Source organism: Molothrus aeneus, chromosome Z (genome assembly GCF_037042795.1).
Source record: "Molothrus aeneus isolate 106 chromosome Z, BPBGC_Maene_1.0, whole genome shotgun sequence".
Classification (NCBI taxonomy): domain Eukaryota; kingdom Metazoa; phylum Chordata; class Aves; order Passeriformes; family Icteridae; genus Molothrus; species Molothrus aeneus.
Genome location: NC_089680.1, coordinates 12,086,203 through 12,110,091, shown reverse-complemented (window position 1 = coordinate 12,110,091; position 23,889 = coordinate 12,086,203). Strand labels below are relative to the sequence as shown.

The window sequence follows — 23,889 nt, the reverse complement described above, 5'->3', positions numbered from 1 at the left end:
GTAATGCTAAGAAGAAAATGTTTGCTGGATATTAGGAGGAATGGTGTAAATATGCAGATTTAGAACAGAGATTCTTAAAAATTATTGCATTTTAATGTACTTGTAAAGCTTGTGCAATCCATTTATTGCATCAGTGATACAGCATTTTTGCTGGTAAAGGTTGACAGAGACTTAGAGTTCCATAGCTTCTCTTCAAATGTGATTTTGATTTACCAAGACCTTTAAAAAATTCTGGTATTTCAGCAAATTTTTCAGGAGTGTAGTGACCTTCTAAAATAGGTTTTTATGGAAGGTTGTTATCTAGAGAAGTATGCAAAGTAATGCTGCTTTTCAAGATACCTGTTACCTCTGGTAATTAAAGTTAAACCTAGAGGTCATGAAGACAGAATTGGTTGATGCTGTTAGGAAGTAAAGAGGAACACAAGACCATTAAGAAAAATTCATTATTGTCATAACTTCAATTAAACTCTTCATATGTTATTTTGGTTTTGTAATTGATTATAAGACATTTGTCTCATTCCTGTTGGCAACTTTCTTAGTGGTTTAAGTGTCACTTCTCAGGGAGAACTGAAATGCATGATGATCTATTGAAATTGAGTGTGTCAGATATGAAGTATTTCTTTCTTCCTTTTTTTAACAAATTCCCTAAAATAATTATGAAATTAATTGTTGATTCGCAAACTCCTATGTGTGAAGTGCATTCATTTTCTTGAGCCCTACCTTCAGATCATAAAAAATTCAGTCTTTCTTAAGCAACCTTCCTCAATTATTTCTTCCTTATAAAGTCTCATGCTATAACACCATAAACCACTAAATGTACTGTGTCAACCCTCGTCTGTTTTCTTACAGGAATATAACCTAAAATACGTTGAATTGATTGAAGAACAACTTAATGAAGCACTTACAACATACCGCAAACCTGTTGATGGGGATAACTATGTTCGTCGGAGCAACCAAAGGTAAATTTAGGAAAATGCATTCTGGGGCACAAGCTGGGGGAACTGATCTGGAGAGCTGGAAACTGAAATGTATGAGGCAAAAGGCTACCAACACGATTTCAGTTTATTATGCTTCTGGAGCAGTACATCAGCACAGTGTAAGAAACACACAGGATGAACTGGATGCATTGCTTAACTCCCAGAGTTTTATTGTAATTTATTTCAGAGCTTCTATATAATTAGTTTTAGAGCTTTTACAATTCATTTTATAAAGACTTGGTGGATTGAGTGCCATGGCTGGAGTGCTGGAATGGAGGGCTACAGGCTTTTCAGCAGGGATGGGCAGATAAATATATAAGGAAGAGGTTTGATTATACAGCCCTTACAGTTGGTGGTGATGTGGTTGAGAACCTCTGGGTGAGGATTAAGGGGATGGAAAGCAAAGGAAGTGATGCACTGGGTGTCTGCTACTGATTGCTCAGCCAGGATGTTAGTACTGATGAGTCATTGTATAGACAAGTAGGAGAAACTTCTGGATCAGTAGCTCTTGTTCTTATGGGCTTCCTGTGGAAGATTTCAACTTCTAGGCATCAACTGCGGATAATGTAATGCAATGACAAGCAGCCTTGGAAATTCTCAGTAGGAGAAAGTCTGTAGGAGAGATACTCAGTGAGCCAACTGGGAAAGATGCCCTCCTCAACTTGCTGTTTGTGAATGTAGGGCTTGTGGGAGATGTGATGGAGGGGAGGTTCTCTAGGCCACAGTGGTCATGGCATGGTTAAGTTTAAAATTTTCAATGTAATGAGAAAAAGCACAGCAGAGTTGCTACTCAGGGCTTCAGGGGAGCTAACTTGGGGAGCTGCTTTAGTAGAGTACATTTTTGAGGCCCAGGAGTCCAGAAATGCTGGTCCATCTTTAGGAGCTATCTTTTAGAAGCACAGGGGTAGGCAATCCCATGTGTTGTAAGTCAAGCAAGCAGGGCAGAAGACCACCTTGGCTGAACAGGGAACTCTTCATGGAGCTCTAGAGGAAAAAGAAATAAACGATCTCTAGAAGATCACCCTTCACAGGAAGGACTACAAAACCACGGTTCACGTAAGCAGAAAGAAGGCACAAAAGGCCAAAGCTCATTCAGGACTGAAGCTGAGTATGTTGTGTGACACAACAGGAAAGAGGAGGTGTGAAGAAAACACTGCATCAATTCTTGCTGAAGATGGTCACCTGACTTACAGAGATGAAGAAAAAACAGAGATGAATTAAAATTTTGTGGGGTTTTTTTGTCTGAATCTTCAGCAATATTGATATACCTTGGGCTGCCTGGTTTCTCTGAGCGAGAGGTCCACAAATGTGGAAACTGTATCTTTCCATATGTGGACACTAACATTGTAAGGGACCGTCTGTGTCAGCTGAATGTTCACCAGGTCATGGGGCCTGGTTCCCACCAGGCTGAGGGACTAGCCTCATCAGTACTAGCCCACCAGTACTAAAGGAGCTAGCAGATGTTGTGTCAGGACCCATCTCTTATCATCTGCCAAAAGTCTTGTGAATCTAGGGAAGTCCCTGCTGACTGGAATCTAGCCAGTTTATTCCAGTTTGCAAGAAGCACATAAGAGAAGATCCAGAGAGGTACAGACCTATTAGTCTAACTTCATTTTTTGGGAAAATTATGTAGAAGATTATACTGGGTATTGTTGAAAGGCATTTGAAAGACAATGCAGTCATCAGGAACAGTTAGCATGGGTTCACAAAGGGAAAGTTTTCTTAAACTAAGTTGTTAGCCTTCCGTGGTAAGGTCACCCAGTAGGGTGAAGGGAAGGTGGTAGATGTTGTTGTCCTGGATCTTGGCAAGATTTTTGATGCTGTCCTCCACAACGTCCTTCTGGACAAGTTGTCATGCTGTGGGATGAGCAGGTTCATGGAGTGGTGGCTGAAGAACTGGCTGAGGGACTGAGCCGAAAGGGTTGTAGTGAGTGGGGTAACATCTGGTTGGTGACTGGTCACACCAGTGGTGTTCCTCAGGGCTCCATTCCAGGGCCAGTTCTGTATCAGTGCTGGAGGTGAGTGCACCAGTAGCAGGTTTTGCTGATGATCCAGACTGGGAGGTGCTGTGGATAATTTTGAGGTACAAGAGGCCTTGCAGAGGGATCTAGATAGATTGGAGCACTGAGCAATCTTAAATGGGGTGAAATTTGTCAAGTCCAAATGTTGGATTGTGCACCTGGGAAGGAGTGACACCGGGCACAGGGGTGAAGTGGGAGAGGGGTGGCTCAGGGTGGGTCAGCAGTGCCCGGGCAGCCCTGAGGACAAAGCCCCTCCCAGAGCACCGTGCAGGGCACAGCCAAAGCCCATCCCAGAGCACGGAGCAGGGCACAGCCAAAGCCCCTCCCAGAGCACCGAGCAGGGCACAGCCAAAGCCCATCCCAGAGCACGGAGCAGGGCACAGCCAAAGCCCATCCCAGAGCACGGAGCAGGGCACAGCCCAAGCCCATCCCAGAGCACCGAGCAGGGCACAGCCAAAGCCCATCCCAGAGCACGGAGCAGGGCACAGCCAAAGCCCCTCCCAGAGCACCGAGCAGGGCACAGCCAAAGCCCATCCCAGAGCACAGCCAAAGCAGGGCACAGCCAAAGCCCATCCCAGAGCACCGAGCAGGGCACAGCCAAAGCCCATCCCAGAGCACAGCCAAAGCCCCTCCCAGAGCATGGAGCAGGGCACAGCCAAAGCCCATCCCAGAGCACGGAGCAGGGCACAGCCAAAGCCCATCCCAGAGCACCGAGCAGGGCACAGCCAAAGCCCATCCCAGAGCACGGAGCAGGGCACAGCCAAAGCCCATCCCAGAGCACCGAGCAGGGCACAGCCAAAGCCCATCCCAGAGCACGGAGCAGGGCACAGCCAAAGCCCATCCCAGAGCACCGAGCAGGGCACAGCCAAAGCCCATCCCAGAGCACGGAGCAGGGCACAGCCAAAGCCCATCCCAGAGCACCGAGCAGGGCACAGCCAAAGCCCATCCCAGAGCACGGAGCAGGGCACAGCCGGCCCAGGGAGGGGATTGGCCTCGCCTGGGGCCTGCTGGGCCCTGCTGGCAGAGAAGGATGGGAAGGTCCTTCCGTGCATCCTGAGGAGGGAATCAGAGCTGGAACCTCCAGTGAGGAGCAGCTGAAGTCTTTGGGCTTGTCCACTTTGGGGAAAAGGAGGCTGAGGTGTGACCTCACTGCTCTCCACAGCTTCCTGAGGAGGGGAAGGGCACAGGGAGGTGCTGAGCTCTTCTCCCTGGCATCCAGGGGCAGGATGCATGGGAATGGTTCAGAGCTGAAGCAGGAGAGGTTCAGACTGGATACCAAAAAGTATTTCCTTACCACAAGGGTTGTAGGTGGTCACATAGGAGAACAGGCATCCTGGAGAGGTGGTTGATGCCCCAAGTCTTTCAGTGTTCAAGAAGCATTTGGATAGTGTCCTTAACAAAAGGCTTTAACTTCCAGTCAGCCCTGAAGTGGTTTGGCAGTTGGATTAGATGATTGTCCTTTCCAATTGAAACAGTTTATGACTTTCTAAATTCCTCAGAAGAATTCTCTATTTGAAAAAAATCACGGGTAAGCCATTGTATTACATTGCAGTGTAATTTATTTTAAAATAAGATATTTGAAGTGCTGGGAAACCTATGTATGTTTCTCTTTCTCCCAGATTACAGCGACCACATGTCTACCTGCCAGTTCACCTTTATGGCCAACTGGTGCACCATAAAACAGGCTGCCATTTATTGGAGTCTCAGGTGAGGATAATAATAATTTATAACTTGAAATATTTTAAAGATCATTATAAACCTTTTGAAAAAAGGTTTTAAAAGAGATGGCATTTAAATAGGCGTTGTAGAAGAAGTTGATTTTGAGTCTTAAGTTGTGAAGGCAGTCTTTGCCATCTAATCTCATGTAAAATGCCTTCCTGACACTGAAGTATCACCAAAATACCTTGCAACATTTTTCTTAAAATGACTAGCAAAATCTTAGCATGGAGAGCCAATTCATAAAAAGAAAAAATTGTTAGTCTCTGTGGACTGTATATTGACAGTTATGCATGTGGTTAAACTATGCCTTTTCTTTTTAAGCATACAGAAATTGGGAGATGAGGGAATAAAATATTTCTAATATTTTGAAAATCTAAGAAAACAAGCCCTAAGCCATAATTGCTTAAGTTCACTTTTGATGCGGGTTGGTAAAATGATTTATTGAATTGACAATGCTCTTTGAAAAGTTCAAGAGAAAGTGTATATATTGCAGTGTGTTAGTTTGACTAATCTGTCATCCTTTTAATATTTGAAATAACTTAATGCAATCTGCTATTTCATTGAAACTTTCTTTTGCATTATTACTGCTGTTAATTTATGGTTATGATTACAGAATTACCACTGTTCTTCCTAGAGTGCATGATTTGAATTATTGCTTTAACTTCTACTGTAAATGCAAGAGAGCCTGTTTGGCTGAAGTCTCCTATTAATTTTCAACTTAGTTTTTTCTTCCTCTGTTTTTCTCCTTCAGAGTATTGTTACAGACCTAAGTTACACTGTTCGTTCTCCAATGCTGGATAAGTGGGAAGGAATTAAGCAGCTGAAGGCAGCCCTTTGGGCCTTGGTTAGTAATATATTTACTGAGTTTTGCAGTTGTTTAGTTCCGTTATAACTGTTGATTCTTAAATAATTAAGCGAAGTTCTATAAAACTAAAAAAAATAAGGATTTTTTTTTCAAAAAATACGTGATTTTTTTCAAGTTAGCATTTTGTTCCATAATGATACTTTCAGTTGAAGATGGTTCACTGCAACTGTTTCATTCTGAGGTTTTTAATAATCACTTTGTCGTTTTTTTCTTTTTAACAAATAAGAATAACACATTGCCATATGAGTGTTAGTATGGAATTGATAGTTACAAGTTAAAAGTTGCCATGGTCTGAGTTTAATGTATTTGCTGTGGTAGTCCCTAACATTTCTGCAAGGAAGTTGGCTGCCAGTGTTGATCCATGTGGTCATGATGCCCTGGTACTTGGGACAGGCAAAAACCTAGTGTTGGTGTATATACAAGCTACACTCCTAAATGTGCTTCTTGCCTTCCCCAAAGTTAATTTCAGAACACTTGTCCAAGGGGACTGTTAGGGGAAGATACTGTAGATATGTAACCAGATGCCTGTGTAAGAGGAATGTAAAATGATAAACCAAGATCATGCTGCAGGATGTAGTAGAACTTATAAATACATATTAGTTCTAACTTAGAGCAGCTTTAGGTATTATACGAGGTGTGCTGAGTGCTTTTTTATTAGCACAGCTAGGAAATGCCAGAAAGGGTACTCAGGTCTTTCAACTGCTTTGGGAAGATGGGCTTTAAACTATACTACCAACAAACAAAATTGTCAAAGCTTTACATTGATAGTGCTGCAGATCATATTAAGATCAAAACTTACTTGAAAAATTTCATTCCAGGGCAATATCGGATCATCGAATTGGGGTCTTAACTTGCTTCAAGAGGAGAATGTAATTCCTGATATAATGGCACTTGCTCAACATTGTGAGGTTCTGTCTGTTAGAGGGTATGTGTGTCTGATATATACATAAAATTTTCAGATGGTGGTTGTGATCAGTTTTCAGATAACTTTATCTGATTTACATGAGTACAGATTTGTACTTTATTGGAAACCAGCTGTTAAAGTCACTGGTGTTTGAGTATCAGTCTCAGTTCTATGCAACTGCAGAATTGTGTAGGAAATCTGAAAGAACATGAAGTAAACAAATCTAGGAAAAAAGGTAGATACTACTTTTCTCCTGTTCTGTAAAACAAAATACTTGCTGTTTATATCTCTGTGAGAATTTATTATTCCATCTTTTTTATTCAATACATTTTTAAAATATTTAAAATAATAATAGATATTAAAATAATAATAAATAGATGGCATTTTGTCTAACATTGCTACTGTATAAATGTTTGGCCTTTTTTTCAAAAGGTAGTTTTCTACTTTATGTAATCAGGCCGTTGTGGTAATTTTTATTTTTTAATAGTATCTTGTTCTCAGATATATTATTGAATTTCCTGAGCTTGAATTGATTTGCAAATTAAAATTAACAGTATGCTGTTTCTCAGTTTTGTGAAGTTTCTCCTGAATTGCTTTGAAGTTGTTTCCTTTCAAATGTCAAGTAAGTTTAGTTTAATTAGGTGCTATTATTGTTGCTTTTTTTTTTCTATATATACATTAAATACAGAACCTGTGTCTACGTGCTTGGTCTAATAGCCAAAACTAAACAAGGATGTGACATTTTGAAGCATCACAACTGGGATGCAGTGAGACACAGTCGTAGACAGCCTTGGCCAGTGGTCCCTGATGACATGGAGCAGCTCTGCAATGAACTTTCTTCTATACCAAGCACTCTTAGCTTGAACTCTGAGTCTACCAGTTCAAGGCACAACAGTGAAAGTGAATCTGCTCCATCAAGTAAGTAACCAGAACACCAAAACAAGAAAACAGGAGAAAAATGAACAAGCAAACAAAAAATACCTGCAAAGAGCCCAGCCCACCACAAACAGCATTTTGGTGTTCTCATCAACCTTTTGGTAGGATGAGGTACAGACCAATGGTGTAAAGGTGGTCTTGCAGTAAAACAGTACAAGCAATAGGACATTTATGTCCATTCAGAGAGATGCAGACGAGTCAGAGGGAGTAAAAGAGTGTCTTAGCTTAACACTTGATGTAGAAGAAAAATTTTCACATGAGGTTAAGTTACTTATTTTTGAGTCATGGCAGTTTGCTGTAACATGCTACAGAAACCCCAGTGCTTAGGTACAAAGATACACTTGGTTGCCCTCAAAGAAATAAGTGTTTATATTCTCTGGGTATACACACGCACACACAGAATTTTGCTGTATTTAAATTATTGTGTATTTCAAGTACCTAATGCATTTTATTTTTTCTATGGATACTTGGAATTTAAATTAAGAAATATGCCATATTTAGGTATCATTAAAGGAGTTCTTAGGTTGTAATCCTAGTAGCTGGATGTTTGCACTGAAATAAGACAGTGTGGCTTTTCTTTTGAAGCAGGGAAATCTTCAGGTCAGTTACTCCTCAAATAGCTAATTTGCATGAAGTTCTGCAGAAAAAGAAAGAGGAATTAACGTTCCAATATATTGCAGAGACTCTCACTTGGGCTTCTATAGAATGGCTTCCTATTTTGCAACATAGTTTGTAGACTTGGAAGAAATGCCTATTTTTGTGACAAAGTCTTGTATGATTTCAGGTATGTTCATCATGGAGGATGACCGTTTTGGTAGTACTTCCACCAGTACTTTCTTCCTAGATATTACTGAAGATGCAGAACAAATATTTTATGACAGACCTGGACCTTCAAAGGACAAAGACCGTAGTCCCTTTCCTTTTTTTTCTTCTAGTAGACTTGTGAAAAATCGCATTCTAAACTCTCTTACTCTACCTAATAAAAAACATAGAAGTAGCAGTGATCCAAAAGGAGGAAAGCTGACATCATCTGACAGTAAATTTCTTAGGCGAAATCGTACAGTAACAGAACCTAGTGGTAGCATAGACTTTCCTGCTGGGGAAGAATTGAACCCTGTTTTCAGAGTTCCAAAAATCCAGACTTTACGATTAGAAACTTCTTTTGTTGGAAGCAAACACGTGGAAGATACTGATTGTACTCAGAGTATCGGAGAAAATGATCTGAAGCTACCAAAAGGTCTTGGAAATGAAATTCATCGGGAAAACACAAGCAAAGAAAGGCTAATTGGAGATGGTACTACACAAACACATTTCAAGAGCCGTAGCTTAAGTTTTAATACAGATACCACAACAAGTGGTATAAGTTCAATGAGCTCTAGCCCTTCAAGGGAGACTGTAGGTGTGGACACTACAAATGTAGATACTGACTGTGGAAGTTTGAGTACTGTCATAAGCACAAAGACAGTTAAACCAAGTCACCGTTCAACACCACAGTCTAACCACCTGCCTCTCTCAAAATCCAACTCTGTATCCCTGGTTCCACCGGGGTCTTCTCATACCCTTCCCAGAAGAGCCCAGTCTCTTAAAGCTCCTTCTCTTGCTACGATAAAAAGTCTTGCTGACTATAACTTCAGCTACACGAGCTCTCGAGATGCGTTTGGCTATGCTACACTAAAGCGCCTGCAGCAGCAGAGGATGCATCCCTCATTGTCTCACTCAGAAGCCCTGGCATCTCCAGCAAAGGATGTGCTGTTTACTGACACTATCACCATGAAGTCTGGCAGCCTGGATTCTCGACTAACCCCAAGCCGGTAAGAAATTGTTCTGTGCTCATTTCTTACTTCAGTGCTGTAAGAACAACTTCAGTGTCTTCCTAATATTTTTTTAATCTGCACCTTAAAGGGACAGTTGTTGCAAGGTGATTCATAACTTCACTGAAAGCAGTACTGATATATTAAGTGAATAACAGAAGGATAATTGTCCACTTTGTAAGGGCTGTCAGAGAAGTCCAGCTTTCATATCTGTGCTAACCTTTTATAATGCGGTTGCTGACAAAGGAAAAAGTTTCCTTTTATCATGTTTTCTTCTTGTTTTAACTTCTATAATATAAAAAATGCAGTTGCAGTGCTAACATTATTAAAGTTGCTAACATTATTAAGTTGCTAATATTATTAAGTTGCAAACACATTGAATTGCCCATGAAGTCAGAGGTACATTTCAGAATTTTCTCGATGTCACTTGGGGAGGTTTTAGGACAGGGCCTCCTGCCAGTATGCTATATTTGTGTTCACTGCAGCACTGAGGCCAGTGATGAGATACTGGTACCACTGATAGGAATGTCAGTTTGGCTTCTTAGCTACAGCAGATCAAAGATTTTACTCATAGCATTTATTTTTAGATGGCAGTGTCACCTCTTTATTTTTGAGCAATATTAGATGTTCTGAAGACTAATTAGATAGTTACATAAGATGTCTAGCTCTTGACATTGACACTGTTCCCAGCTGCAACAGTCACTGCTTAAAAACCTTCCCTTAAAAGCTCTTGTACTAAATTTTTCCTTCACATCATCTTTTAGCTAGTGCATTGGATTTTCACATTACTGTTGAGATGGAAAAGGCACTTTTTTTCTCTTTTCTTGCCTTATCATTTCTCGAATGAGAGAAGGGGGAGACGCTACCAATACATGAGTCATCTGCTTACTGTGGAAAAAGCAAATGCTCAGTCCTTGAGCTGCCCTCCTCATACCCAGTTGAGTGTGTATGTCCTGATTAAAAGAAACATCCATCTGTGTTGGTATTTTTGCATCATTCTGGAAAGATGCCATGAAAGATGCCTTTGTTCAAATAAGTTAGAGCTAGACTGAGTATGTTGGTTAGATTAAGGATGATTTAGTAGTTATACTGCACTATCCTGGAAATTGAAGTGCCATTCCTAGCTACGTCACTGGCGTCCTCTGCTAGTGTAGGAACAAGTGGGTGTCATTTCAGTGGTAGTACAGGTTCTGTAATGTCTGTAAGTAATGTTTTACCATTCCTTGCAGCATGCCCTTGATGTGCAGAGCAGCCTTGCTGCAGTGGACTTTGATCCTGCACACAATGTCACACTGACTATTCCTGGTGCTTAGCTGTTCATGTTCTCTTGTGTCAGTGGATAGAGTCAAGGATTTGAGCTGACCTGCTTAACACTGAACTGAAATGTCTGGAGTGCTTGTATCTCTGAGAAGGTTAAATAATTGCAGACATGCATACTCAAAGAGAGATTCAGATTGTGTTAGTTGCTAATATAATTGATTGGAAGGACTGCAGTCAAACTAGTACATGTGTTTTTCTTGGTGGTTATGGTGTGTCCCCACTGAAAAATTATGGTCCTTACAATTTCAGATTATATTTATGAATAAATTCAGAGTATATTTACTGGTCCAGCTAAAACTGTCCTTAGCTGCTTTTTAAAAATAAAGTAGAAAAAAAAATCTGTCATTTTTAACTTCCGAATCAATTTTTCTGTCAGTCTTCTGAAAAGTTTTATTTACGGTTTATTGACAGATTTATGTGTTACTAGCAACTAACAGTCATAGATTTACTTTTGCAGTGTTTTTAGTTGATCTTTTTTTCAGAAGGTTAAAAAGCCTTTTTCTTTGCGTAAATTTTCTGAGGATAAATTTCCCACTTTAGTCTTTAAATACCAGCCAGAAACACTAACACACATATTTTGGATCCTGATAGTGGCTCTCAGCTATCCCCTGCAGACATTCTTTCATGACAACTTGGTGCTGTTTATCACTACTAATGCTGTATCTGTTCGTTTTTCTAGGAAAAGCAGGGACAAATGTTTGGGATTAAAACGTCTATCTTTAATTCATGTTGAGAGTAATTGTAGAATGTTTTATTACTAAGTATTTAATGCAGTTGACAACTTTCTGGGTTTCACGATTACACAATTATTTAGGTTGGGAAAGACCCTTGAGTCCAGCTATTAACAGAGCACGCTCAAGTGCTCCACTTAACCATGTCCTTAAGTGCCAAATCCAAACGTTTTCTAAATGTCTTCAGGGATGGTGACTCAACTACTTCCCTGGGCATACTTTCCAGTGCTTGACAACCCTTTCATTAAAGAACTTTTTCTTAATATCCAATCTAAACCTCCTTTGGCACAACCTGGGGTCTTTTCCCTGTTTTTATGAAGTATGGCTTGACTTCTTTTGTGAGTCCACTGCTACTGTCACTAGCATTGGTCAGAATTGCCAAGAAAATTGTTGATATCCTCTCAGCTGTATTTTGTGCATTTCCATTACATAATAATTTCTTCCATGGTCAAACTTTGATAATTTAATTTCATCCCAGTATAAATCCCATCCGTAGGGATAAGAGGACACTTTACTGCCCAAATAAAAAGTAGATAGAAAACTTTTTCCAAGGCAAAAAGTCAAAAAATCCAGTGTTCACTTTATCCTCCAGTGTATCATAATTTGCAATAAAAATTCAGTGTTCCTGAGGTGTGCCTCTATTAGGAAGCTTTAAGGCATATAGGCCATCTACATAGATTGGTTATCAGAAAACATTTTTAGGTTTTTCTGTTTGATGAGAAAGAAAATGACAGATGTGAAATTTCCATCATCAGGTCACCACTGAGGTCTTGTTCTCCAGCCTCTTCTCTCCTGTCTGATTTTCCCATTCTGTTTCTTTCTTTGTTCTTCAAATTATTTGTCAAGTCAGCTCCACTCACTGTGTGGGTTTAAGTTTGTTCTTTGTGCATTCATGTTGAGCAAATACTTCCTCTGTGCTTGGGTGACCCTACTGGATGGCTCCTTTGGAGTATGGGAGGAAAAAAATGTTCCTTGTGTGTATCACTGGTAGGCTCAAGGTGTGCCTTTGCAGGGATGTGCCTGCTCAGCTCAGAGTTTGTGAATATCCAGGAAATACACCTTCAGTGCATAGGTACATTTCAAAATTAGGTAGTTAGAAGTTTAGAAACCCAAATCTTTACTGGCTGTGTCTGGGCTGTAAATATTCAAAGCTAGAATGTTGAAGAAAATACATAGTTTTGCCGGATGCGCAGGACTTCCTGTATCAAGAATTAGAAAGGAATTGCCAGGAACGGCCAAACCATGCAAGACAATATGAGGCAGAAAAAGCAATGAGCCTATAGCTGTAATTTGTCCTAACAAGCTCTGAGATCTGCAGTGGGAGGATGAGGATGGTCTTTGTGTCAGCAGTCCTTTTTACTTTTAATGTGCCAGAATGAGAGAGTAACTGCAAATGTGATCTATTTGTTTCAATGTTACAGGTTCATGAAAGCTTTAAGTTATGCTTCGTTAGATAAAGAAGATTTATTAAGTCCTATTAACCAAAACACACTTCAGCGTTCCTCCTCTGTTCGCTCCATGGTTTCTAACGCTACTTACGGTAGCTCTGATGATTACATTGGCCTTGCTCTCCCAGTGGATATCAACGAAATATTTCAGGTATGTATATGTTAACTGATTTGGTTCATTTGCATTTTCATACTGAAACGCAGTCAGCTGTTGCCTTTTCATCAGGATAGATTAAATCTAGAGAAATGAGGAAAAATGGATATGGTATTTTAAAGAAATACATTTTGGAGAGTTAGAGTTTCTTTTCTAACTGTTCTCACTTTTTTACACAAGATCACTAGGCTGGTTTGTTTTAAGGCAAATAATGGCAAAGACAGTGTTAGAGGAATGTTAAACAGTGGTTTTGCTGTCAGAGGAGTGTTAAACAGTGGTTTTGCTGACAAATTTGCTGTCATAAGATTTTTAGTTGACAGCTGGCTCTTCTACTAAAATTAGCATAGTCTGTGCACACTCGTTAATTCTGCTTTAGCCAACCAATAATTGACATGTTCATCAGCCACCTATAAATTAGGTTCATAATCACACAGTTAACTCCCTGCTACCATGGTCTGTTTTAAATAATAGATTCTTTATATATATATCATTATAGTATTAAATTATATTGTCTTAACTTCGAAAATACATATATTTAGGTTAGAGCAGATTCTTTTCAGTGTCTCAGAAAATTCCTTCTTCTTTCTACTTGGTAGAAACACACTCCTATTTAACAAACTGATGCATCATAGGGTTTAATACTGTGTTACTTATTCATCAAAATCAGGACATGGTCTATGTCAAAGGTAAAAGTGGTCTTCCTTATCTTTATCTTACTTAATATTTGCCTTTCAAATCTAAATAAATTTCTTACCAATCTCACAAAATTGCTAAACATAGGGCAAAATCATGTTAAATCATGTATCTGCTTCTGTTTTTCCTTTGTGAAATGACTAGTTTTTCTTTCTCCTTCAAGTCATTGTGGCATATTTGTTACCTCATTTTGTCTCTCTCAGCTCTCTTTGTAGTTGAGACATGCCTCAGCTCTACATTCTACAGGCAGCATTTTAGATGTCCTGGTTGCTTTTGTACTTCATTCTCAAGATCTCCAGTGGTGTTGGATGATCATGGACAGATTATGAACAGCCACTCTGGGTCACTGGTTCCTTACAGCCTGTCACCACCATTTAAAATCTGCTGACTCTTGATGAGCCTTTGTCAATAATGTTCATTCACAGATGTATATTTTTCTCATTTGGCTTTTCTTTAGTACTCAGGAGCTCATTCTTAATTTCTTCCTCTAATGATGCATTTTTCTTGAAGTGAAAAAAAGGCAAGATTTAATTTCCTCATAAAATGTAATTTTTTTTTTCTTGTGTTTGATTATCACCTCTGTTATTTTCAATTTTAATTTTCACTTGGATATTCCAGGTAAAGGAAACCCCATATTTCCAGAAGAAAACTACACCTCCATTTGATGAGCATGGATCTAGGGTCTTTACGTCTGATGCAGGAGGTACTGGTTTTAATCTTCTCCTGTAGCTTTCTGTTGTTTATTGGTATATTGGATGGATTGTTGATTTATTTGTTAATTTTTCTTTACAGAAAACATCATTTTAGCTAATAAACTTTGAGGACTGTGCTCTGGAATCAGGATAGTAGTCCATTAATTTCCTGTTTCATTTAGTTTGAGCTAATGTGTTGCTTCAAAGTTTGGTCCTGCTCTAAAAAAATGAAGGAAAACCTGCATATCTCTGATAACATGAGCTAATGCTGCTCAGTGTCTGGTAGTGATGCTGTATTACAGGAAGTAACGAAATTTAAGCTTAGAAAAATATGAATCCCACATATTGAACTATTTCCCTTTGATTACAAGATCATTTATAGGAATTTATGGTATTAGATGTGTATTTCAGAAAGTAAATTGTCTTTCTGTGATGTGTCCATGTCAATTGATCAATGAAGATTATGGGATGAGAGAATTGCAAGTGTTCTAATGCCTGGCTTATTCTGGAATGTATCTCTAGAGAAGATAATGTAGGGTCTTAGATATGTGTTTTTTCAACTGAAAAAAAGAAGGCTTGACACTTTTTTTAATAGTTTATTAGGATAGCTGTTGTCCTACATTTTTGGGGTTTTTTTCCCCTTTAATATTATACACAAAGTTGATTTTGCTGGAAGAATCTCTCTGTAGTTTGCTACGTTTCAGTGTAAAGTAACTGTTGTTCAAAACTGTATTTGTTTGTTTTTTCCACCCAGGGAAGAGCATGTCACTAAAGTGTCTTCTGCTTGTTTCTGCATTGCTGAGTCTAGTTTCTTCCTGTCACGGTCACTAAGTTACAGTTTTTTAAATTGTGTTTATTTTTGCGTTGGTGCATGTGTAATTTCAACATCTGGTATATCGTTGTATTAATCTGGTTTGACACATGAAAATTGGTAATGTATTGGTGTTATGTGGGTATTAGTAATGTTGATACCATGTCAGGATTTACCACTTACCTTCTTACAGTGTGTGTATTTAGAGGTTGAATTCTGTCCTTTGCAATGTTTTGTTATATATAATAAGTTGGAACTAAAACTTTGTCTCTTCTCAAATGCTAACAATCTTGGGAGCTTAACCACTCCAGAAAAACGCTCTATAGGTCTTCACATGCACTCTGTCCCCAGCCTTAAAAGGCTCGAAAGTGGAATTAATTGAAAGAGTTAGCACTGGTTGCTTGGTTTTGTGGGAGTTTTTTGATAACTGAATCTTATTTACAGGTCTTCCATCAGGTGCAAGTGATGTTGTCAAAAGCCCTTTTCAGATGCTCCGCCAGCAGATCAGTCTCACAGAAATAATGAATACCAGCCGTTCAGATGCCTGTCAGTTCTTAGAAGGTACCGAGGACACAGGGCTCCAGGAGCACACAGATGAGAACTGTCTTTACTGTGTCTGTGTTCAGATTCTGGGTTATCAGCCTAACACCAAAGTGAGCTCTTCCTATAATCGTGCAGGTTAGTGTTCCTTGTGGTGAAGTGAGTTAAAACTGAGAGAACATACTGGCTTTTGTTCATCTTTAAATAATCTGGTAGGGTTTTTGTTTAACCAACTATTGACCTTAAAATTATTTCTCTGATAAGCTCATTGTACAACCAGTGGTATTGCCATGGTAATTTCCAGCTTTCCACTCTTCAGTATTAGTAGGAGTAGCGGTCTGCCGGTTTCTTTAGTATTTCTAATAGCATGTCAAAATAAAAAATTTGAAACCTTATTTAGTACTTAAAATGCGTGTTCTGAAACCTGACACTTGCTGTTCAACTAATGAAAAGTCTGACATCAAATCAAGTCTGTGCCATAAAGTACAATGAAGGAAATCTGTGGAGTCTGTTAAAGCTGAGCTGTAATTTCTGTGATTAAGTCATCTTTTCTCATACTTTGAGATTCAGATGTGAGTTGGAGTTATTTTTTGTAACCTTCTCTGCAGAGCTTGCAGTTACATGAGTTTTGTCAATTCCTGTGATGGAAAGATAATCCAGTAGTGGGTGCTTTAGTAGGAGCACTCACTGTTTTTACAGTACTGTTAGACATTTATTAGTAGCAATGTTGGCAAAGGGAGTGATGCACAAATGTGAGGAATGGCTCAGAGAGCTAAGCTGGAGGTTGAGTTAGTAGTAAGAAGGGGTGGCAGATAAAATCCCACCTATAGTTACAGGTGCAGCAGAGCCTGGCTCTTGCCAGAGCCCTTCCTGCAAACACCTGTGACAGTTGTGTGAACAAAAAAAAGTCTGCACATACAAGAGCATCTCTATTGTGTTCCATAAAATGGAGCATGGGTATATCAGTAACTATATCAGTACTATGTGTGATGGCTTCTTAGGCTTCCATCAGTGTCTGGAGAAGACTCCACTAATGTATTTTAAGATTTTTTTTTAAAAGATAATTTTGGAAGAGTTTGAATAATATTTGTCCCAAATCCACCATCTAGTTCTGAGCTGATTTTATGCGTAGTACTTAGTGCATCTTGCACGTTTGCAATTGTTGAAAAATAATGAAAGCATGTGATTTGAGGAAAAGTGTGAATAACAAAGGTACATCTTGTTTATGTCAGATTTTTCAGACATTCCATATACTGACTGGTGTGGGCAGACCATTCACAATCACTTAGATGTGCATTCCTCCAAATTTTCTGGAATTTCAGGCTGTAGTGATGCAGTATCCCATGGTTCAGCCAGCAGCACCAAGAGTACAGAGCTTGTATTAGGTAAGTCTGAAAGCCTTATGATTATTAGAGATTATCACTAATAACATATATTTTAGGCATTGTGAGAAACTTATATTTCACTTATGTATACTGCAACAAATTAATGCTCTTTATTAGACAAAACCAGAAAACTCTGAATAAAAACATCATCCATCTCCAGGTGGGAGAATACAGTTCTAAACTCTTCTCCCTCTGCTATACAGCATTTCTGCAGATTATTCAATACCTGACATTACAAGCAAATTGTCTTTTCTTCTACAGATGTTAATTTAAAAAAAAAGTTTAAGAATTATTGAATTACTGTAAAGATATACTTTATTATGTATTTGTGGATTATATTTTGAATTATGATGGTTTCTTATGAAGTAGCTGGTTTTTGAATTCTCCCATATCTGATAGAAGCTCATCCAGTTTGCAACATGCTTTAGTGATAACAATACCACTGTAACTTTAACTTGCAGGTTTTTCTTTGAAATGGTGGAAATATTTTTGAAAAGGTTGACTGTTTAAAGTCCTGAAAATAGTGGTGTTCTAAGTTCTAATTTCAGTAGAAATATTTTTGATAGATCAGAATACATATGTAAGTATGTGTGTTCATGTGTGTATGAAATGCGTAAACAGACTTATTGTGCAAGGTTAGCTCAGCCAAAGACAATTCTGTTTAAATCCACACTGTTTTATTTGTTTTCCCAGGAGTAAAGTCAATCCCAGATGACACACCAGTGTGCAGGATACTTCTGCGGAAAGAGGTCTTGCGTTTAGTTATCAACTTGAGCAGTTCAGTAGGAACTAAGGGCCATGAAACTGGACTCCTGACGTAAGTTCAGTGCATTACAGATACTTTAGCAACACTTAAGTATTCTCTTAAGGTCTCAGGGACCGTGAATAACCTCACTTCTCAAAAGTTGTCAGGCAGATAGGATTGAATGTAATGTAGAAGGTAAACAATTAATCTTTACATTGTTGCTCTGTGTTTATTATTTACTCTTAACCAAACCTTTTAAAATCGGTAGTTCAACTGTAGTAATTACATACCTAGTGTAGCATGTAGATAAAAGAAACAAATACTTTTTTATTTTTGCTGAATAATAGATAAGTACAATAACAAACCAAAAGTGATTTCTTGAGAAACCCAGCTCTACTTTAAGCAAGAGTACAACTCCTGAAAATAATTTATTTTTAAAAAATATTCTAATATGGGAATATAAATCCAGGGACTAAATGTTATAACCTGTAGGTTTTTGGGCTAATTATTTTAATATTGCTGTAGTTTTAAGACATTGGAAACCAACAACTGCTAAAAGAAAATGCAGAAGGGTATGGTTTAGTTTTAAAAATGCTTACAGATTTAAAAGATTAAACTAATCTTTTTCCATATTTTCATAACTCCTGTACATGTGGATGCCAATTATTTGATACACTCTTCTCTTTCCAAGTCTATTATTTTAAGCCTAGGCAATCACAGTAATTCTGTACAACTTAAAAGCCATATATTCTGTTTCATCTCATTAGCTTAAATTTCTTCCAGTTTTGTGCAAAGTAATGCTGTCTGTTGTGATGTTCTTACTGTGTCAGTTCTGGGATTTATAATTCCTATACTGAAGAATTAATGATGACATCTTATTGAAAAGATGGGGTCTTTTTAATACAATGGAAATCTGTTCAAGACTTACAAAATTTTGTTTATTCTCTTGTTCAGAATTAAGGAGAAGTATCCCCAAGCATTTGATGACATATGCCTTTACTCTGAGGTGTCCTACTTGCTAGCACACTGTACATTTCGACTTCCATCCCGAAGGTTCATCCAGGAGCTCTTTCAAGATGTTCAGTTCTTGCAGGTGAGTGGAGGGTGCACTGAATGTACCAAAATGGCTGGCTGGGTGCAGATTCCATGTCCTGAGTAAAAGATGCTTTCAGATAGGTACATCCTACAGGAAACCATTTTGTGATGCCTCCTGAGTAAAATCTCTAGCAACATTAATACTCCATCCTTCCCTTTTAGATGCATGAGGAGGCAGAGGCTATTTTGGCAACGCCGACGCAACAGCCTGTAATTGATGCATCAGCTGAGTCCTGACCTCTGCTCAGGCAGTGCTCTGCATATGGACTATGAAATGCTCAGACAACCTCCCACTGACTGGATAAAAAGTTTGGAACATCATCTTCGAAACCTTCCAGAAGCTACTGGTACCTGAAGACTGAACTGAAAACGTTTTCTTCCTCAACCAATTACTGGCACAGTCATTTGAGCCCTTTGGGGATTTATTAGACATTACCTTAGTTTTAATAATAGGAATTACCAGTATATGCAAGAGCCGAGCACTGAACACCTCCACAAGTTTTCATTTCATTTTCTACCATAAACTACGATGAAATAGGACAACTTGCAGAGACGTTTTTAATTGACTTCCAATTCTGTTCCAGAGAAGCAGAACGATGCCTTGCTTTTTAAACCTGGACACCAGGAATCAGAGAGATGGGGGTGCATTCCACTGCCAGCGATGGGGAGCCATGCTGTGGTTGTGGGCACCAGGGGATTAATGTTAGCCCTTCTCTGTTGATTTTTGTACTGTTTATAACACTACTTTGGGGATTTGTAACTTCAGACAGAAAGAAATGCCTCTGAATCTGAGGTTTCATTAAGTTATTTTAATATTGCTATAGTTTTAAGACATTTTATTAGCAGTCTCTCCGATTTCATTGCATTTACCTACATGTATCTTGTCTGAACCAGTTAAGGATTTTCACTACAATTTGATTTTCAAAACAAGTCATTTAAACCTTAAAATGCTGAAATCAGATTGTTTTCCCTGAATACTATGCATGTGTTTGCAGTTTCTACATTCATGCTCATATAGTACAAATGTGGGTCTTACTCAACTACAATCCTTTAAAACGCATGATTTGTATCAGATAAGCAAATATTGTATAAACTGAACTTGAAGACATTTAGTCATTGCAGGTTTTGTGAGGACACTTAAGTATGAGTGTTTTCCAAGTTCCACGGAAACAGCTTTTTATAAAAACAAAGGTTTATTTGAATTTTCAATGGGTTAGTGATCAAGCATCAGATAGTACTAATAATTGTAGTGAAAAGCCTTAAGTAACAAATTTTGGAGCAGCTGTACTTATAATTTTGTACTGGTATTTAAGACTTGTTGCAAAAGTTAAATGATACAGTGACTGGTAATGATTGAAGTAGTTGCCTCTATCATGTTACTAGTGCCGTTTCTAAACTAGTAAGTGCAAGCTAAAAAAAAAATTGTAGGAATCCCTGTCACTTTTATCATGGATCTAAAGACTCAGAAGCCTTTATATAAAGGTAGTATAAATATATGCAAATGTGTATAGTAGCATGGCCACCTTTGTTAGAATGCCTGTAATAGAGGGGATTACCCTTTGATTTTGATATAGGTGAATAATTCAGCTGGACTGTACTAAGTAGAACGTATTTTTATCCATTCACTCCTACCATTTTTTATAATTGTCAGATTAATACTTAAGTGAAATTTATCCTGATGCTCATATCTCTGTTCTTACTAGCTATGCTACTGGAGATTTCAATAAGTAGTCCTGTGAAGAGTAACACACAATTCCTAGTGAAATGTAGAATTTATTTGTTCTTATTGGAAATTTCATGACGTCACATAAGCACTGCTTTGCAGCTATCACTTCACTGAGTTCTTATGTGCACTGCATACCATCAGGTTCTGGTAAAGCAGACTGTAAGTTGCTGCTCGTAGTCAAATTTAGTTCCTAAGATTATCTTTTCATGAGTTCCCACTGAAAGGAGCAAAAAGAAACTGATTGAACTCTTCTATGGTCATTGACATAAATATTACATCTGTGTGTCAAGACATGTTTGAAATGTTTAGAAAACACACCACACCAGTAACTATTGGGCTTCTGGTCATGAGAAATAAATGCTTCTGTAAAACCAAAATGTCAATCACAGTAGACCAAATAGTGGTATAAACTCCAAAGGAAAATAATGTAGTTTTCCCACAAATGGGGATAGCATATGTTATACAGTAGTTTCAAACACTACCTCAGTTAGGCTAGAGTAGAAGAGATTTGTTTTAATAACTAAATGGGGTTACATCGAACAACTCCATGTTATTTTTCTGCAGTTAAGGCAAAATAAACAAGTTTTATCACCTGTATTTAAAAAACCCACCTCTCTTCATTTCTTAAGTTTAACCCATAGCACTTAATGTAGAAAGCATCATAGGAAGGCCTCTGATTATAGAAAGGTAAGCAAATATACTTTTAAAAGAATCTCCATCCCAAAATGCTCATATGTTCTGAATAACGCGCTTGTGTGGGGATCCATGACAACAGAAACTTGACATAAAAAATTATGGCTGCAAATTCAGTTATAAAGCGTGATTTCTCTTCTGAAAGTGTATGAGTGTCAATAGATTTCAGCAAGTATGCATCAAGGATGTTAAGTCTGTATTGTACATAACATACATTTCTAGAAAATTAATTTACACATTGACATTAAGCTCACATTGATGTTTCACTTTAATTGGCAGATGAAGGGGATACTGTTATTGAAGGAAATTTATATTGGCTTAGTTATAAACTGTGAATTTCTAACTTTATAGTTCTCTTTTTTTTAATGTCCCTTTCAAAGTCCTTATTTTGGGGTTTTATTTGTATCATGAGAAACTTTGAAAGAAAGCTGTAGTAAATAATGATTGTGCTTACATTAGCCCTAATAAAAAATCTCTTCCACTTCTCCTAGGGAAGCTGACAGACCACCCACTTTTTATATTTCCAGTCTGAGTGATTGGTGATAATGCTCAATAAACGGTAATGTGTGTAGCATTCACTTACACTGTATACAAAGGCACTTTGGTTGCTGTGGCAAAGAAAACTCCTCAGGAACTCACACACAGCTCAGAGGCGGGAGCTGCTTCAGGAGGGAGAGGCTGCTTGTGGAACCAGTCTCAATTAGCAGCAGCTGCCTGATGTCTCTGGGTCTGCTCTGACAGGCAGGGGAAAGGGGGGCCCTTTCCAAGGAGCAGAGAGCCGACTCACCTCCGCAAGGGCCCGGTCCTCTCCACCAAGGGAAGCAGGACGAGCCGAGGGGCTCGGTGTCTCCTTTTGGGGAAGGAGAACTTTTCACCTCTCTGAAATTCAGAAATGCAGAACACTCCCAGCTGTTGTGGACACCACTTGGAGCTGGAGATGATCAGGCTTTGAAGATCCCAACTTGTATGTGGGGCCCCTGGCATGTTGTGCTTGAAACAGTTGCTTTTCCTCATCTGACAGCTCTTGCTTGACTGACGTCTGACAAACATGCCCTAAATGTGCTCTCTTTGTGGGGTGGTGGTGGTTTTTCCACAAGTGGAGTCCTAAACAATTCACTAGTTTTGGGCACAGTGGCTCAACACACTGAGGTAAGCTGCCCTTATAAACATTTATAAGGCACCTGTGAGAATCATATCTTTTTGATTTCACTTTGAAACACACATAGTGGTCTGGAAAGGGAGTTTTGGTTTGCAGTGAGACTGAAAACAAAACCAAAGTGCCTCTCCTAGGTGTCCGAAGAGTAAGGTAGCTATTCAGGAGAAATGCACTAACCAAATCGGGTGAGTTGCTGCTCTGTAGTCTGTGCCTTGGACTTGGTGTTTGGCAGCAGGAAGCTGGCAAAGCTTGTAAGCAAGCATGAGCTCAGGGGCAGCAATCGCAGCAGAGGAATTCTCACCAGGCTCTGAGGTCCCGCTCACCTCCCCCCAGTCCTGCTCTGAGCCGCTGTGGAGCCATAGGAATGCAGGTCCAGCAACTTTTTTTTTCTAAGTCACACTTCTGTTACCGTGTCCTTATGAAAGGTGTACAAAATATATGTGAGAGCAAAATCTTTACAACTGCAAAAGACTTTTGAGGACATGCTGGAAACCATGTTTTTATTTTTCTGGAGGTCTCCAATCTGCTTGGTTTTTGTTCAACTCACAATAGTTCCCAGCGTAGTTTTGTTTTAAACAGATTTATAGTCATTAACAAATGTGGATTTTCTTTGGGTTAATTTTGTAGCGTAGATGGACAGCAATGCCACAGCATGCGGAAATTGCACCTTTTGCTTGAGTTGCTTTTTAAAATACACTATTTTATTTGCAAAATGTTATTTATGCCAAAAAAATGTAACTTCATTTTGCCACTGAATAGGGTATTTCAGCATAAGATGCTATGTCTAAAGGGGAAAAAAGTTCCTTCAAATTTACACTTTGTAAATCTAATTGAAAAATTGTTCCAATCCTGGGCTGTCAGCATCCCTAAAACTGCATTACAAGACATTATCTAGATTAATCATTCTGATCTGAGAGAAAGGATCAAGAAAAATCTCAATACGTATTCTCCCTGTGTGGTCATTTTTTTGTTTAGTAATACGCTGCTACATATTTGGAGGTTCTAGTGTTTGTAGGTCACTGAACAGACATTGAAATCTGATTTATATTGTATACCTGTAACATAGAAAGAAAAAGTATTTATATATTTTACGTAAGAATATTGCATTGAGCTGTGTATAATTTAAACAGAGGCTTGTCACAAAATGGTATTGCCCATCTTGATTTTTTTGTGTTTTCCTTTTTATTTTTCTTTTTTTTCTTTTTTTCTTTTTTTCTTTTTTTTTTGTATACTGTGTACAGTTCATGTCAATGAGCATTAAAGGCCTCCTGAAGCGTAGTCTTATCAAAGGGATGCATTGTTAATAAAATGTACTTAAACTTCTTATAGTTGTTCTGGTCTCCTATGTACCTCTCAGCATTAGAAAGGGATTGGAATTTAATTCATATTTGCAAGTTACTAGTTAACTAGAACAATCAAAAGCAACAATCAATCAAGCTTCTAGCTTAACTAGAACAATCAAAATAA

At 38.6% G+C, this 23,889-nt stretch overlaps 1 protein-coding gene across 1 annotated transcript in view; it reads left to right on the top strand.

Annotated features, from left to right (window-relative positions):
- Positions 1–23,746, top strand: part of RICTOR (RPTOR independent companion of MTOR complex 2) — a 75,878-nt gene extending 52,132 nt beyond the window's left edge. Inside the window, exons 26-38 of the mRNA XM_066568647.1 lie at positions 850–959; positions 4,618–4,705; positions 5,469–5,561; positions 6,401–6,507; positions 7,175–7,404; positions 8,207–9,233; positions 12,706–12,883; positions 14,198–14,282; positions 15,527–15,760; positions 16,855–17,007; positions 17,701–17,824; positions 18,707–18,845; positions 19,010–23,746. Coding sequence (XP_066424744.1) covers positions 850–959; positions 4,618–4,705; positions 5,469–5,561; positions 6,401–6,507; positions 7,175–7,404; positions 8,207–9,233; positions 12,706–12,883; positions 14,198–14,282; positions 15,527–15,760; positions 16,855–17,007; positions 17,701–17,824; positions 18,707–18,845; positions 19,010–19,084 — 2,643 coding nt within the window. The 3' untranslated portion in view covers positions 19,085–23,746. The remainder of the gene's footprint in view (positions 1–849; positions 960–4,617; positions 4,706–5,468; positions 5,562–6,400; positions 6,508–7,174; positions 7,405–8,206; positions 9,234–12,705; positions 12,884–14,197; positions 14,283–15,526; positions 15,761–16,854; positions 17,008–17,700; positions 17,825–18,706; positions 18,846–19,009) is intronic.
- Positions 23,747–23,889: the final 143 nt, after the last annotated feature.